This window comes from Scardinius erythrophthalmus (assembly GCF_964197995.2).
Source record: "Scardinius erythrophthalmus genome assembly, chromosome: 18".
Classification (NCBI taxonomy): Eukaryota; Metazoa; Chordata; class Actinopteri; order Cypriniformes; family Leuciscidae; genus Scardinius; species Scardinius erythrophthalmus.
Window position 1 is genome coordinate 18,656,685 of NC_138238.1, and position 16,169 is coordinate 18,672,853.

At 40.4% G+C, this 16,169-nt stretch overlaps 1 protein-coding gene across 2 annotated transcripts in view; it reads right to left on the reverse strand.

The window, feature by feature from the left end:
- Positions 1 to 1,113: 1,113 nt before the first annotated feature.
- The window catches only part of trrap (transformation/transcription domain-associated protein), an 84,430-nt gene continuing 69,374 nt past the window's right edge, over positions 1,114 to 16,169 (reverse strand). For both annotated transcript variants that reach the window (XM_081392789.1, XM_081392788.1), the window contains exons 62-70: positions 14,242 to 14,332; positions 13,938 to 14,137; positions 12,852 to 13,113; positions 7,351 to 7,576; positions 6,638 to 6,855; positions 5,676 to 5,860; positions 4,262 to 4,465; positions 3,128 to 3,322; positions 1,114 to 3,029 (exon numbers count right to left, since the gene is read on the reverse strand). In XM_081392789.1, coding sequence (XP_081248915.1) covers positions 2,745 to 3,029; positions 3,128 to 3,322; positions 4,262 to 4,465; positions 5,676 to 5,860; positions 6,638 to 6,855; positions 7,351 to 7,576; positions 12,852 to 13,113; positions 13,938 to 14,137; positions 14,242 to 14,332 — 1,866 coding nt within the window. In that variant the 3' untranslated portion in view covers positions 1,114 to 2,744. The remainder of the gene's footprint in view (positions 3,030 to 3,127; positions 3,323 to 4,261; positions 4,466 to 5,675; positions 5,861 to 6,637; positions 6,856 to 7,350; positions 7,577 to 12,851; positions 13,114 to 13,937; positions 14,138 to 14,241; positions 14,333 to 16,169) is intronic.

Consider the following 16,169-nt stretch of genomic DNA (forward strand, 5'->3'; position numbering starts at 1 on the left):
ACTGGACTTGCCAAATAACCTTGGGTAAAACCAACTCAAACTGGCTTTTGCTGGAATTATACCAGACACCCTATGAAGACATGAATGATTAAATAGTACTGCTTCCATTCTAGTATTTGGCCACATTATTAATCCCAATTTAGCCCCAAATTAATCTGAAACATCACTGTAAAACATGCAGAATACAAGTCTGTTAGTCTGGATTTTTTTTTTTTAAATTACAATTTCATAACTTGTTCTTCTCTTTGGTGATGTATGCTAAACTTCACAATTATTTAGTCCGCTTAAACCATGCATCTTTCTTACAATTTTCTTCTTTCTTCTCTTTCTTCTCATTTTTTTCGTAAATTACAATTTCATAACTTGTTCTTCTCTTTGGTGATGTATGCTAAACTTCACAATTATTTAGTCCGCTTAAACCATGCATCTTTCTTACAATTGACTGCACGATTTTATTCCAGTTGCCTCCATCCAATCAACAACCGATGAATAGAACCCAAGTTCCTTCCCTACTTTTTTTTTTCGTAGGGAAACCTGTTTCACTCACGTCACAATACAGAAGAAAACATTTGTCGCTACCTCAGCTCCATCTTGAAAAAATTCTGCTTTAAATATATATATATATATATATATTATTTTAAAGTGAGAGTAAACGCAACGTTTTGAGCGCCAGTGTTACAACTCAAATCATCCTCTTAAAGGGATAGTTCACCCAAAAATGAAAATTTATCCAAACAGATCTCGGTCCCCATTGACTACCATAGTATATGTTTTTCCTACTATGGAAGTCAATGGGGACCGAGATCTGTTTGATTACAAACATTCTTCCAAATATCTTCCTTTGTGTTCAGCAGAACAAAGAAACTCATACAGGTTTGGAACAACTTGAGGGTGAGTAAACGATGACAGAATTTTCATTTTTGGGTGAACTATCCCTTTAAGGAGTAACTTGTCTGCAAATTAAACTGATGATAAAACATACATCAAACAATGACTTACTCCACCTTTAATATTAAAAACAGTGAAGGAATAATTCTCATTCAACTTTCACTCATGAACGTTACTGAATTTTAGCAGGTAGATGAAGATCAAGATTTTTTTCTTTTCTTTTCTCTCATTGTGAAGAAATGGTGGTTTGTTTGTCCTCCATGTGTCTGCCAATCACAGCTCTCCCAGAGGGGGCTCCATCAATCAGTTAGCCCACATCCTCCTCCTATCAGTCTAGACATCACGGGGCAATGCAGCGGGGGGGTGGGGTTCACGACACATCTCTCACATTCAGAGTTAAATATTGCAGCGCTTTCAAGTTCAGACAGTGTAGTTCTACATCAGCCCCCAGGACTGTTTGGTGGCAAAGGACCTCAAAAGGAGGACAGAAATGGGAGTGTACGGTCCCTGACTGATGGTAGAAACGGGCTGGAGAGAGATCAGAGGAAGAAGGATAAGCACCTGAGCTGTGCAAGCATACAGGGTTGAAGCAATGGTTTATGGGATTGAAGCCAGCGCTGACAGCATGTGTAACTCTGAGAAGACGGCGCTCGGTGAGATATATTGACGGGGTGTAATAAAGAAGGAAAAGCAGACTGAGATCTGACCTGATGCGAAGGACTCCACGGCGTGCTCTCACTCAGGTCCTCTCTTGTACTTCAGGCAATCAGCGAGAGACAAGGTTATTCTTTCTGAAAGTGTCCTTCAATCAACCACCCACAGAGATGCATATCACAGCCGGGCTACACATCCACAGACGTTCTTATGATTTTTTTTTTCTTGAAAAAGAGCATTTTATTAAAACAAAATGCATATTTACATTGCAGAGGTAACTTTCCATATGTTGGCACAATATCCTGTACCTTTACAAAAGAGGGGAATGTATACAAAAATGCTTTTAGGTGCATCATTGAGATACAAACGCTTTGGGACACTCCTAAAAAGGCAAAGTTGAAAACCTTTGAGCTGTAATAACGGATAAAATAATTGTATGTGCTATGAGTAACTAAAAATGAGCTTAATATAAACCTACCCCAGTCTTAACACTCATAAGTCTTTGCCTTGCCAGAGTATTTTGGGAAAAAAAAAAAAGTATCTATGGTCGAATGTTTGACAGTAACATGGTGGCTTTAAATTGCACAGACCTGTAGAAAAGTTCAAGCAATTAAGGGATGCAATGTCATTTTTACATGTACAAAGGTAAACAAAAAGAAAAATGCCCACATACAATTTTAAATAATGACATTCACAACAACATGCTGAACATTTCTGAGTGTTGATTCATGTAAATTAAAAGGCTGCCGTCAGTCAGAGAGAAATGGCAGAGGCGTAAAAGGAGAACTTGATGGGAGTTGCATAAAATCTGCTGGGATAGCTGGCTCTTCCAGTGTGGAGCCAAGAAAAGGCGGTGGAAACAGTAGGCTGTATTGTACCGTCACACTTCTTCGCTGACATGACAGTCTCAACAAAAGCACTATACAAAGCTCATCAGTTTTACAATAGTCTCTGTCCAACCAAACAAAGCTGCATGTATCTCTTACCTGTGGATATAACACTGAATACTAAAGATCTTAGGTAATATCATGTTCTTTTTTAAATTACAGTTTGCACATTTTATAACCCCTTCCAAATACGCGAATTCAAACCAAGACATTTTTTTTTTTAAACATGTGCAGGACAAATTCATCCACTCTGACATTCTCTTTCACAGTATTGCATTTCTCTGAGATCTGCCAGGATTTCTTTCTTTACACAACCTACAACCAGGGGTGCCAGGCAGGATCCATGCGGCACAGGTTGTCCAGGCTGTTGGCGGCTGCCACTAGCGTGTTTACTTTACTCTCACCACCCTCAAACTGAGCCAAGTTGTGAAGGCGGGTCATGATGGCTGTCACAGCTTTCTGAACCAGAGACACCAGCTGCTGGCTGTCCATGTTCTCAGGTTGTCCAGCTGGGGACAGAGGCATGGATGTATCCTCCTGCGTTTTCTTATGCCAAGCGATGATTTCGTCCCGAAGAACTGCTTTCAAGATGCCATCGACCTGATTTAGAGGAGACACAGATTGAGAGTGGGTCAAGAATCCTAGAGACTGAAAGTGTAGTCTCATTCTTCATTATTCTTGTTCTTCGTAAAGCGTACCTTGAAGTTAGGCTGAGCAAAGCAACGTGCTACCGCTATCATCGAAGCCGTGAGGGGTCCAGATACACCTATGGTGGTCAGGAACTCAGAGATGTTGGGCGTCAGCCTGAAGGGGACCGGCCGGTTGGCATCCAGATCACCAGTGGCATCATTAATATCGAAGCGGAAGTATGATACATTGAGTTTTCCTGTGTCCTGTTGGGGGAACAACACATTAGGGTGGTGTCATTTAATTAATCTCGGAGAATCTGACCTTGTCAAACCGAAAGTACAATTTGCAGACTTCAGCTAACTTTGAGAGATAAATATCATGTGGCGCCAAGTCATTAGTTTCCGTCCAGAGAAATAAAGCAAATTTGGGAAAGGAGCCCATTTGCTCATGTGGGACTCAGGTGGGACCAACATCAGAAAACAGCTAATCTATAGCACTCTGGGAAAAAATGGATAGCGTTGTAGACATCCGACCACAAAAATGTGAGGAAGTATCGATCCTACACCCACTGTGGTCTGCATCAGCATTTCAGCATATGAACAAAAGTCTCCATTTGCCTTCTGATGCCCTTGACGTAGAGCATCGTCATCACCAATAAAGGATTTCACAGATAACATGCTTAAGATTACATTTCATATAATAATCTGAATAATTGTCTACATTTTTTGTTTAATAATGATAAAGTGTCACTCAAATATTGTGAAACTCCAAGTACAATAAGAACATGTTCAAGTGTGATTCAAGTTCAGTATTTAGGCACTGCACAGGACCAATCTCAATATCTGAAGTAAAACGGAGAGCTACTCTGGAAGTGATACACCAGCGAAATGCATGATGGTTTGTGTGTTATTGAAAGAGAGAGAGAGACAAAGACAGCACATATCTGCTTGTCCGCTCTGCCTGCCGTGGTAATCTCCCAAATGCAAATGTTTGACGCACATATCTAATAAAAGACTTTCAAATGCACTCTGCGGACCTGCACTGACCCGATACCATATCGCAAATGTTGCAGGACAGCTAGAGAGTGGCCAACAAAAACTGAAGCATGTGTGCTTTGGACTTATTGGATGCATGTATATTTGATGAAAGAAAGCTAGTATCAAATATGAGATCAGTTCCATTACGTCAAGTCATTCAGGTACCTGTGCGATCTGCAGCATCTCTGGGTTGAGACGGTTCAGGTGCAGCATGAACTCAGCCAGGCCAATTAGAGCAAGCTGGATGGTGAACATTTTGCGGAAAGTCCAGTAGTCTGTGGCGTTGGGGAAGGTGTGCAGAGCCCACTCCTTCAACATGCTACGAGGAACCATGTTGCCCTGGACCTCCTTTAGAATGTCACGCAGGACCTTAAAACATGGACAAAAAATGGACTTGAAAAGATAGAAAAGCTGTTTTATTGGTTCATTTACTGAACTGCATATTAGGGTAAATGTCCAGTTCATTTCCACCCAAAGTCAAAAAGTAAGGGTATTTATTGGTTTTTATTATTCCCCAAGTCAAATCTATTGTTATTCTATTATACAGGGTGGGCCATTTATATGGATACACCGTAATAACATGGGAATGGTTGGTGATATTAAAGTCCTGTTTGTGGCACATTAGTATATGTGAGGGGGCAAACTCCTCAAGATGGGTGGTGACCATGGTGGCCATTTAGAAGTCGGCCATCTTGGATACAACTTTTGTTTTTTCAATAGGAAGAGGGCCATGTGACACATCAAACTTATTGGTAATGTCACAAGAAAAACAATGGTGTGCTTGGTTTCAACGTAACTTTATTCGTTCATGAGTTATTTACAAGTTTCTGACCACTTATAAAATGTGTTCAATGTGCTGCCCATTGTGTTGGATTGTCAATGCAACCCTGTTCTCCCACTCTTCACACACTGATAGCAACACCGCAGGAGAAATGCCAGCACAGGCATCCAGTATCCGTAGTTTCAGGTGCTGCACATCTCGTATCTTCACACCATAGACAATTGCCTTCAGATGACCCCAAAGATAAAAGTCTAAGGGGGTCAGATCGGGAGACCTTGGGGGCCATTCAGTGTGTGAAGAGTGGGAGAACAGGGTTGCATTGACAATCCAACACAATGGGCAGCACATTGAACACATTTTATAAGTGGTCAGAAACTTGTAAATAACTCATGAACGAATAAAGTTACGTTGAAACCAAGCACACCATTGTTTTTCTTGTGACATTACCAATAAGTTTGATGTGTCACATGGCCCTCTTCCTATTGAAAAAACAAAAGTTGTATCCAAGATGGCCGACTTCTAAATGGCCACCATGGTCACCACCCATCTTGAGGAGTTTGCCCCCTCACATATACTAATGTGCCACAAACAGGACTTTAATATCACCAACCATTCCCATGTTATTACGGTGTATCCATATAAATGGCCCACCCTGTATATTATTATTACTATTCTTACTTCCATTAGGCATCCAGATCTGTATATAAAATATAAATATAGGAAAAAATATATTTGACATGCCTTTGGCAATTTCATACCTTTTTAATTGATATACTTTTTACATTATTCATGGCATACCTGATGGCTGGCTTGAGTTCCTCTAGCCTGAACAGTCGCAAGCCGGTCATAATAGCGGGAAATGGGGTTGTCGTGCTCAATGCCCTTCTTAGCACATCGTTGCTTGTATATTTCCACCAGAGACAGAGACGATGGATTGTCCTCCACTAACCGCATTTGAGGAGACACCGCCACCACCCTTGGGACTGGGAAGAGAACAGATTTGAGGAGGATGTCACATGACCACTGGGACATTTCATACCTCATAAACCCAATCTAATAAATAACTTTAGTGAAATGCATTCATTCATGATAAAATCGAATGTGCATTGACCATCCCTAAGATTATTAATTACGTTACAGCATCAAAATCAACCTCTTTTCTTTTCATTTAAAAAAAGTAAAGACTAAATGTTCCAGCGAAAAGCTAAAATGTGGCACCCTGGACCTTTGACCTGAGAGAGTTTCATCTTAATTTGTCTGTCACAAAAAAGACAATTTAGATCTTCCTCCCTTAGTCTCCACAGGGAGAAGAGCAACCTGATTTTCATTCCTTCTGCTCCAGTCCCCTCTCTTTCTTCTTCTGTTACAACTACGCAGCTTTTCTGGTCATTTTCACCTCAATCTTGCTTCTTTTTCTTCTCTTCTACCTCCCCCAATCTGTCTGAGAGCAACTAGGCCATTGAGTCCAGCACTGAGTGCAAATGGACAGAATTCAAATGGGGCAGATCTGAACACATGTATGCCACAATTTAAAATATATGTCACTAGAGAAGTAAAAATGTATTTTTTTTTATTTTATTCTTTATAATGTTTTAAGTATACTTCTACTGATTTTTTTGATTATTTATTTATTTATTACAAATAAACTTCAGGCTTGAAGCTGGTCATTAAAACGAAAGGTCATGTCCAAAGTGCTGACATGAATAGATGTAGTCATGGGGAAGGGACCGTTTCTGTGTGATCTGTGATTACCGCAGTACCTGTGAAAAAGAGGTGTCTCTTGGTGGTCTCTTTCCTCTTCTCCAGGCAGGGGTTGAGTAGCCGCAAGAGCTGCAACACACGCTCCTCTCTGCGGGACTCCGTCAGACATGCGTCATTCATCACCAAGTATGGATAGATCTTGCCGTTGTGCCCGCGGATGTAGAGGCGTCGAGCAGCTGTGTTGTGCTTTTGAACAATCTCAACCCTGGGCATGAACCTTAGGAGGTAGAGTAAGAGGGTGAGAGAGGGAATGATGGTTAAGTGATAAAGTAATCATAAAGAATTAAGGTCTCAGCTGGAGTCTAGCTTAGAACTCCGACGGGTGAATAAAAAAAATGTAATCAAAAACCACCTACGAGTCCAAGTGTGTATTAAGAACATGAAGCTACATTTAAAAATCACTAGTCAACTTATTTGTCTAAAGCCAGTCCTGAATAATTAGGATATATTTGTTTTTTGCTGGCCCCTACACAGATGCAATTTGCAAAAATAAATCTAACTACTTGGGTGAATAGATGATTAGTGAGGCTGACTAGCTTCTTTTTGTGATTTTGAGGGTTGATATATTTTATGCGGTAAAATTCATCAGGTATTGTTGAAACTAGGCTAATTATTTATGACTTCCTTAAGACAGATCAACTAGTCAGTTATTGGATGACTAAATGATCAGTCGACCAGCACAACCCCATCCCTGGTGTGTATTCATTATTACCTGGCAATCTTGATGTAATAGTGTGTGGGCTTAGGCATGAGGAACTCTCCCGGGATCTCCACTTCGGCAGTCTGGGCCGAGAAGTTGCTAAGGAAACGGCATTTCTCCTCTATCAGGAAGAACTTAGGCAGCTGCTTCGTCTTGGCTTCCAGGATCTTGATCCACTTCTTCAGCTTTGAAATGAGATTGTGCAGCTTCATGGAGCCGGGAACACTGAAGTCAAAATCTGTGTATGGAAAGAGTGACGGGGCACGGTAAAGCAGAGGAACAGATAGGTTGCTAAGAAAAAAAACTGCAAAAGAAGATGGAATAAAAACAGGTAGAGGAAAAGACTCTGGATGTGTGAAATAGGTACACGTGGCAGCGCAAAAGTGGCAGAGAGTGCGAGAAAGAGACTGAGACAAGAGGAGACGTTATCTTTGGATCAGGGAAACAGAAGTAGTGCACTTCCTCCCAGGTTCCCCTTGCGACGTGATGGTGCTGATAATATCAAGGTTCATAAGAAGGAAAAAAAAAGGATTAACTGCTCAATGCAACTTCTAAATGACATTGTGCATTAAGTTGGAGAACACGCACAAAAGGTATGGTCGGAATGCAAGCCACGTTCCCAATTTTAGAGACAACCTCCAGGCCAGAACGTCTTTATCAAATAGGCTAAAAACTGCTCCACTTTCATACTTCTGTTGCGCCACATTAATAAAACCACACACCGCAGATACTGAAATGGCTTGGCATTTAATTTTAGACATTTAAGAGGAAAAACACCCAGCAGAAAAAATATCTTTGTATAATTAACGCTTTGGCAAAAGAGGCTTTAATTCAAAAGCATCTTGCATTGAGCTGCCACTCATGTCAAAGCCAGAGAGATGTGGCTGCCACACATAATGAAAGGCCATTTAAGAAACTCTTACTGCTCGCATGACACTTGCAATATCGTCAACGTCCTGTGTGACATTTTGTTCAGCAGTAAACAGCCATAAGCACTGCGGCTCCCGCCCATTTCCATGCCCCAAATTAGATGATGTCTTATGAAATCAGACACGCTCTGTAATCTCCGCCAATCTGACTCTTTCTGAGAGACTTTAAGACTGTTTAGGTGCTTAATGACCAGTGAGCATTAAGAAAGAGATTTGACTTGAAAAGCACAGCTACGCGCAGCGGTCGACTTGGTGCAATCAATTTAGAAAAAAAATGAACAGACAATCCCCTGCAGTGACAGTGGCCCGAAGCAAGGGGTTTTTCAGATAACGGCACCTCCTGGGCAGCACGGGTTCTTCTCTGATAAATGTTGCATCTTTGAGCATGGATGGGGTGTACGGTGCGCTCAGTTTCAGACTTCTCACTGACCCGGGATCAGTTCAACTCTAGGGGGATTTGAGCTCCCTGCTGCTGTAGAAAAAAAAGTCTCTGCTCTCTGACCTGTGAATGAGATACACAGTAGGCGGAAGTTTTCTGCACCTAATAATGCTCGGGCGGTGGAGGTGGCCAAGCGCTAAAAATACCCCCCCCCCCCCACCCCACCCCCATCGGCCGTCTGCCTGCGCTGCTCGCTGTGCAGCAGTCTCTGGTGAATTCTCTACTTTAAATTCCATCACAGAAATGCCTGAGTGAACACAGTGTACAGCACAACAGGAGCCCTGAAACAGCCTCGGCCCCGCAGACACGCTCCCGCTTTAGATCAATGTAGACCGCAACGGTCGAGAATAGCATAACCCCGCGAAAGTAAAACAAGCATTTCAGAAATATAAACACCACTAGTATTCTATCACGGTACTTTTACTAGTATTTTTTACCCAGCATTACATTATTACTTTCAATACAAAATTCAAGGTACACAATTTATGCATTGATTTAAAAATGTATCTGTATATTGGTGTTTGTAAAGAAAATCTACAAAAATCTCCAAAAGGATATTCAAGAAAAAAATCATTTAAAATATTAAAATGTTATGAAATGGCATTATGACTCCCATATATTTAAAACAAAAATAGCAAAGAGTCTCGTATGGAGCAAAAGTAACAGTAACACTGATTCTAATGCCAGCAGCCATTTCACCCTGTAGCCCAAGACTGGCCATCCACTGAAGCTAAGTAGGGCTGAGCCTGGTCAGTACCTGGATGGGAGACCTCCTGGGAAAAACCTGTAGGGGTGTATCCCCGGCATACTGGATAAATTTGCCCATTGGCCTCTTTCCATCATGGCCTCCAAATCATCCCCATTTATATAGGCTACTGATTGGATTTATCACTCAGTCTCCTCTCCACCAATAAGCTGGTGTGTGGTGTGTGTTCTGGCGCAGTATGGCTGCCGTTGAATAATCCAGGTGGGTGCTGCACATTGGTGATGGTTGAGGAGATTCTCCCCTTCCATATGTAAAGTGCTTTGAGTACCCAGAAAAGCGCTATATACATGTAACATTATTATCATCATCATTAATGGACTCTTTCCTTTTTCCGCGTTGCATTGTGCCGCTCTCGTTCGGAGTAGACAAAGTGTTATGCCATCACCCAATCAGTATTAAACCACAGGAAGATGTCAATAAAATAGCTTGTAAACAACTTGTCATCTAACATTACATTTACCTCAGGAAAATTTCCCAATGTGCATAGTACACACCCATTTTTTTATATATAAAATATAAATGTTAATTTTATATTTTTACATTTTCATTAAAAATAATTACATTTTGAATAGTTTAATTTGAACATGTTTATGTATTTAATACAAGCATGACATTTTCTTAATTTGTGTGCAATTGAGTGCAAAAAACATTTAAATGAGATCTCATCAAAAGTTAAAAATGTAATTATATTGTTAGCCCACATTATGATAAACAATAACATACACCTGGCTTGCATGTGATTGGTTTAAACGATTTTTAAAAAATGGTGCCGAGTGTTTGTTTGGACACGTGTTGGAATGGAGAGATTGGGAGGAGAAACTTCTAGGGAAAAGGAGAGAAGGATACAGAGATTGAAGAGGCTGTGTGCTTTGCTGGTTCCTCTCCAAAAACTCATTCCCAGTAGAACGCGGTGTCGGGTGAGTAAAGAAGGCTCAGGGCGCGCTGGCCACGCCTCACTGCCCAGAGACAGCTGGCACCACAACATCTGTTTTACACCCTTACACTCTTAACAGTCCTCTAAGGCCATGAACACACACACACACACACAGGCCTCCGGATAGAACTCAATATGAAGCAAACAAGAACAGTAGCTCCAGGATTCAAGGTTTACTGAGGTGGAGAGACTGTAGGTGGACAGGGAAGGAAAGTATAAACATTCTGCTCTCCTGAGCAGAGGACAGCTGAGGGGGAGTTTGTTTTAACATACGCCTCGGATCACACATGCTCTGGGGGCACTGGAAGGTTATTGTCGGGCAATGTGTACAAAACTGGCCTCAGGAAAGAGCCGTGGCAACTTCTTCCGTACTCAGAGAGATTTTAAAAACAAACATCTCGAGGGGGGTGAAGGACATTTGGGATTTAAAGGTAAAAGTCACAGAAAAAAAAAATACAGCATTCGGTTCCTTACTAAAAGTAAAACAAACACACAAACAAAACAAAAGGAGACTACGATTTACATTTGTAAAAGTGGGCCAGATAATTGAGTAACAAGCTCAACCTGCGGGATGAGTTTGGGGAAAAACCGTATTGTTGAAAAATGGAAGACAGGTTTGAAATTGCTCAAATTGTGAAAAGTGACAAATTATACACTTCCCCTTAACCTAATGAAACTAAACAACAATCAAATTTTAGATAAATAAAAGTAATATTACAAAATACAAAACATTTTGCAAATTACCAAAAAAATGTTTTGTACTTTTTTCCTCCAAAACAATCCACACATATTTGGCATGTATAGTATATATATATATTTTTTTTTGGTGAGCATGTTGACTTAAAGCTGTGTAATTTCTTTACAGTCAACAGCACCTTTATACACACACAGTTCTGCCCATAGTCATCTTCCCATTAAATCTAATCACATGGTTCACAGAGCCAATTATTCTCTGAGTCGGTCTGGTGGAGAGGCCTGTGGTTAACTCTGAGCAGAAGTGGTTATGCAGAACAGAGACAAGAACGAAAGCATGTGTAATTGTGCACAGGGGACGTGATCCTTTAAGTGCGCTTGCCTACAGTTTAGACTTCTGCCGATGCTACTGTGAGAAGTCCACGTGTGACAGCTCATTTTCAAAGAGTCAGCTGACTTGAATTATTTTATCTGTCAATGACATTGAACGTCATTTGAAAAAACAGCATTCAGAATGCACTAAACTTCTGTAATATGCCATTTCAACGTGAAACAGAATAAAGGTTGGGGTTGATTTCGAGATTGAGATTTGATTGGATCAAGAAAATCCAGCTATAATGAGGGTTCCCAGACCATGACCAATTGATTTCCATGATTTTTCATTGGATACGAATCTTAAATTAATTTTATAGAGATTAGAATCACAAGACAAGTTTATACTATGAAGTGTTGTTGTTAAACTAAAACTAATCCATATTTCGGTAATTTATATAAAGCTTAAGCAAAAATTAAAATTAAAATTAAAAATTAAAATGAAGAACTAACTGAAATAAGTTCAAGTTTAACTTACTAAAAAATACTAAAAAAAATTTTTGTAGAAATATTTTATATTATATATAAAAAAACTCCAAAAACGAATAAAATTGACAAATAGCACAAAATTATAAACAATTATATAAGAGAATTCAAAATATTAATAAATACCATAGCAATATGAAAATAACACTGATTTTGACTAAATAAATTTCCATGACTTTTTAAATTACCTGATGTTTCAAAAATTTTCATGACTGTAGAACAGTGGTTTTCAAACGTTTTCAAGAGAGGCCCATAGGCCTATATAGGCCTATTCTTAAGCCAAGCATATAGAATACAATGGGGCTAAAGGTGCATTTGACTTTATTCTCATTTAAAACACTGTTGTGCACAGATGGCACAAAAATTCAGCTCAGCACTTTTCTTAACAACCGCTTTTGATGAAAGTAAGCGGCGTTGGGCTCACGTAACTCTCTCATTCGAATCAAAATGTTTTCGGTTTCCTTTCCGTCAACTTGTTTGTGGAGCGCCGCGCCTCACAGAAAGGAACCAAACTCAGCAGCATACTGTTTTTTCTTTCGTTTTATTAATCTGTTAATTATTTAAATAGCCATATTTCGCGTGTTTCTTTTATATAGGCTATGATTTTATGAAAACAAATTTAGTTTTTTAATTAATTTATTTATGTGATTTTTTAATGTTTTCCTTAAATCATCCTGGCGTCCCATTTTTTCAGTCTCGCAACCCTTGTTTGAAAACCGCTACTGTAGGAAGACCATGTGTAATCTTTCAAACTGCCTACAAACTCTTTGTCATGTCAGATTCAGATGCAAGAAATTTGCATTTTTTAACTTAGAGGTGGAAAAATGTCACTTTGCTGAAAGATATTTTTCTATGTAAAATAACATGCACAAGAATTGAATTGTGTTTTCTGACCTGTGGTGAACTGGCCCTTCATCTTCTGAAACACAGGGTCTTGAGCGGTGGCTTGAGCTCGGCGGGCCAGGGACTCTGAGGCGGCGCTGGAGAACATGGTGGACACATTAGAGACATTCTCCAGGCCCACGCCAAACGTGCTGACCAGCTTTTTCACAAAGTTGAGTGTATGTGGAGTGATTTTAGCATCGGACACAGCTCCGCTCTTTTCAAATGCCACAGAGTAGCATTTCGCCAAGCCCTGCTGTAGCTGCCGCAAAACCTGGGGAAGAAAATGAGCGAAACATGAGAAACCAAGAGACAAGGATGAATGGTTAACCAGTTATCATCAATTTACCATGAAGGATAACACCATTCCTACATATTCAATCCAATTTGCCATTTTGATAATACTAAAAATCCTTCAGAGGCGAATATGCTCACCAGAGAGATCAGTAAAAGCCTGCCTCTACCGGTCTCTGCTGCAGAGATTAAGCTTAGACTTCAAGTGAAGAAGATCACCATTAACAGACTAATTTAGTCAGGGACTACACTTCATCAATGTCTGGAAAATTAAACCCATGTTTTACTTCACTGAGCTCTCTCAATGCCAATTTATTTCATCCTCCAGTTCTCCTTGCTAAACTTTCATCCCTCGCCCTTTTTCTCTCCTCTTCTTCGGCCCCTTGTCGCCGAGCGTCCCCTCAAGAGTGGGGCTCTTGAATCCCTGTCCAGTCTCGACGCATCACCGCATCAGGCCTGTCACAGCAATCCAATCTCAGCAATCCCTCACCCATCAATCACGACGAGCCCTTCGCCAAAGCCCGATTAGCACTGAAGCGCCAATGTCCACCTGCACTGCAAAACCACTTTTCAGCCTCAGTGAGCCCCAATCGTTCCCCTCTGTCAGGTTTCATCTAGTCAGCCGGCCCTCTGAAAACAGCTACGTGTACGAGAGCATGCGGCATGAGACTAAAGAACGTAAGCAAACCGGACAGAAAACGCATTCATGTCATGTTTAACTTGTGCTTGGGGCTGATGTGCTTTAAGAGGTAGCCACTCACCTTTGGAATACAAAAACCCTCTCTTCAACACAAAACCACTCACCTCCTCATGCCAGTTCTCCCTGAACCAGACCATCTGGTCCACGATGCCCTCCAGAGAGGAAAGAAGGGTGGGGTGGAGCTCACGCTGCATGTGCATGATCCGGCTGCAGCGCCACATGGGAGCGGTGGCACGGATGGGACCTGGGTCAGACGCAGAGTGGGTCTGGGCAGCCGCTGAACTGGGCTGCTGCTGGCCAGAGTCTGAGGAAAAGTGAGAAACAACAGCACATGAAGGAAAAAAAAGTTGACTTTTGTAGGACTTTATATTGTTGGATATGAATGTTCTGAAAAAACTCCAGTCATACCGCTCTTGTAGCGCTCCCTCTGCTCGATTTTCAGCGTCAGGTACAGGGTTCGGATCGGAAAGTACACTGCTTGAGGGTAGACACGTCCCACCTGAGAGAAACAGTTGCAGATTACATTTCAGATCGTCCCTGTGGGCTTGGGTCAGAGCGAGAGTGAGAAACGTTGTGCTGACATGTTTTGAAACTTCTCTGTGATAGTGCAGGCTTTTGAAAACGAAACCGTAGGGGGAAAGCAATGAGATGGACAAACATCAAGGGCAGATTAAAACCATGGCTCAATATGACACTCGCTAAAAGCTTGTCAAACCCGAGTGTACACTTTCTCCTTTTCGGAGATCTGCTGTGTCCTTGAACAGCATCACAAAAAGAAGGCTCAGGATGTTTCATGTTTTAGCCCAAAAGCTCATGTATTTATCAAAATGCAAAAGTCTTTTTTAATTAAAGTTAGCGCAGGGTTGATCATGTGTAATATCACAGTAAAGGCCCGTTCACAGCATGGACGATAGCTATAACGATAAAGGTATAGTTGTAAAAATCATTCTAAATATAAAAGAATAGCAGAGTCCACACCACAACTATAACGGCACAGAGAAACAATACATTTTTTTTTTCAGCTGATGAACGATAAAAGCTTTGACAGCTAATCAGAATTCACCCTGCTTTAAAGAGGAAGATGCTATGATTACAGCACATGCTTAGAATAAACAGAACAATAACTTGCAATGGTGTGGACACTAATATAGTTGTTATAGTTATTGATATATAAATCATTTTAGTTATCTTTATAGTCGTCACTTTACACACACACAAACACCAATATACATATATATGTACATATACATTAGTGATGCGCCGAACACGGTTATATTCGCAGACACTGTGGATAATCTGTGGGTTGGGGGGGCCAAGTAATAAAAAAATAACATTAACATTTCTGATAATTGTGGATGACTAATTATTAATGATGGAAATATGCAATGCAGTTGCAGGATCCATTTGTTTAAGCAGCAATGGAGGCAAAACAGATCCGAGAGAAATTTAAAAAAAGATTTCAAAACAAAACAAAAAGGAAGGAAAGAAAGAAAAGTACCGTGTGGAAGCGTTCTAGTGGAGTAGTTAATAAGGACAAATCAAGTGCTGGGTATGTGACAGTGATGTATGACGGCTCTGAAGCGCTGTATGTATATGACAATAAACTAATAAAGCCTAAAACCATAGGTTCAGGTGGGTGGCGGGTGGATGAATTATTTTTAACAGCAGGTTTGAATGTTGTAAGAGCTGATCCGTGCATCTCTAATATACATAAACATTTATATATACATGCCTAAAAATTAACACTCACCAAGCGCCAAATGTGAGTAAAAATCTGCGTTGTCGAGAAACTGCCAATTGTCAGTTGTCCGGTAACATTTTTATTAATTCTAACAATGCAATGTGAGAACATGACCCTCTTGACAGTTGATGGGCCAGTGCAGCATCGGCAACTTTATGGCCTTGCCATAAACATTGAAGCAGAAGATGATGAGAAAGGGAACTCAATTTATTACTTGTGCGCCTCAAATTAGCTCTGTTTCACGTCGTTTAATTTATAAAGTGCAGATTATGCAGTGTTATTTAACATTTGATTACTTTATTAAATTTCTGTACCTGAAAACTACTGTTAGTAGTCAGTAGTCAGTTTCATGGCCGGTAAAAAATATTTATGGCAGTTAGGGCTGTGCGATATTGAAAAAAAAAACAATAATATATAATCTCAATATTTTCTGGGATTTTATCGATAATGATAATTAGACGTTATTTTGCTGAGTGTGTTTATTGTGTTGGCAGGTTTAGGACTAGCATTGACAGCTGACTCCTAAAGCTTTTGATATTTTTCATATTCTGTGTGATGGTCAGTTCATAGCAGTGACAGAAATTATCTTTTCCAA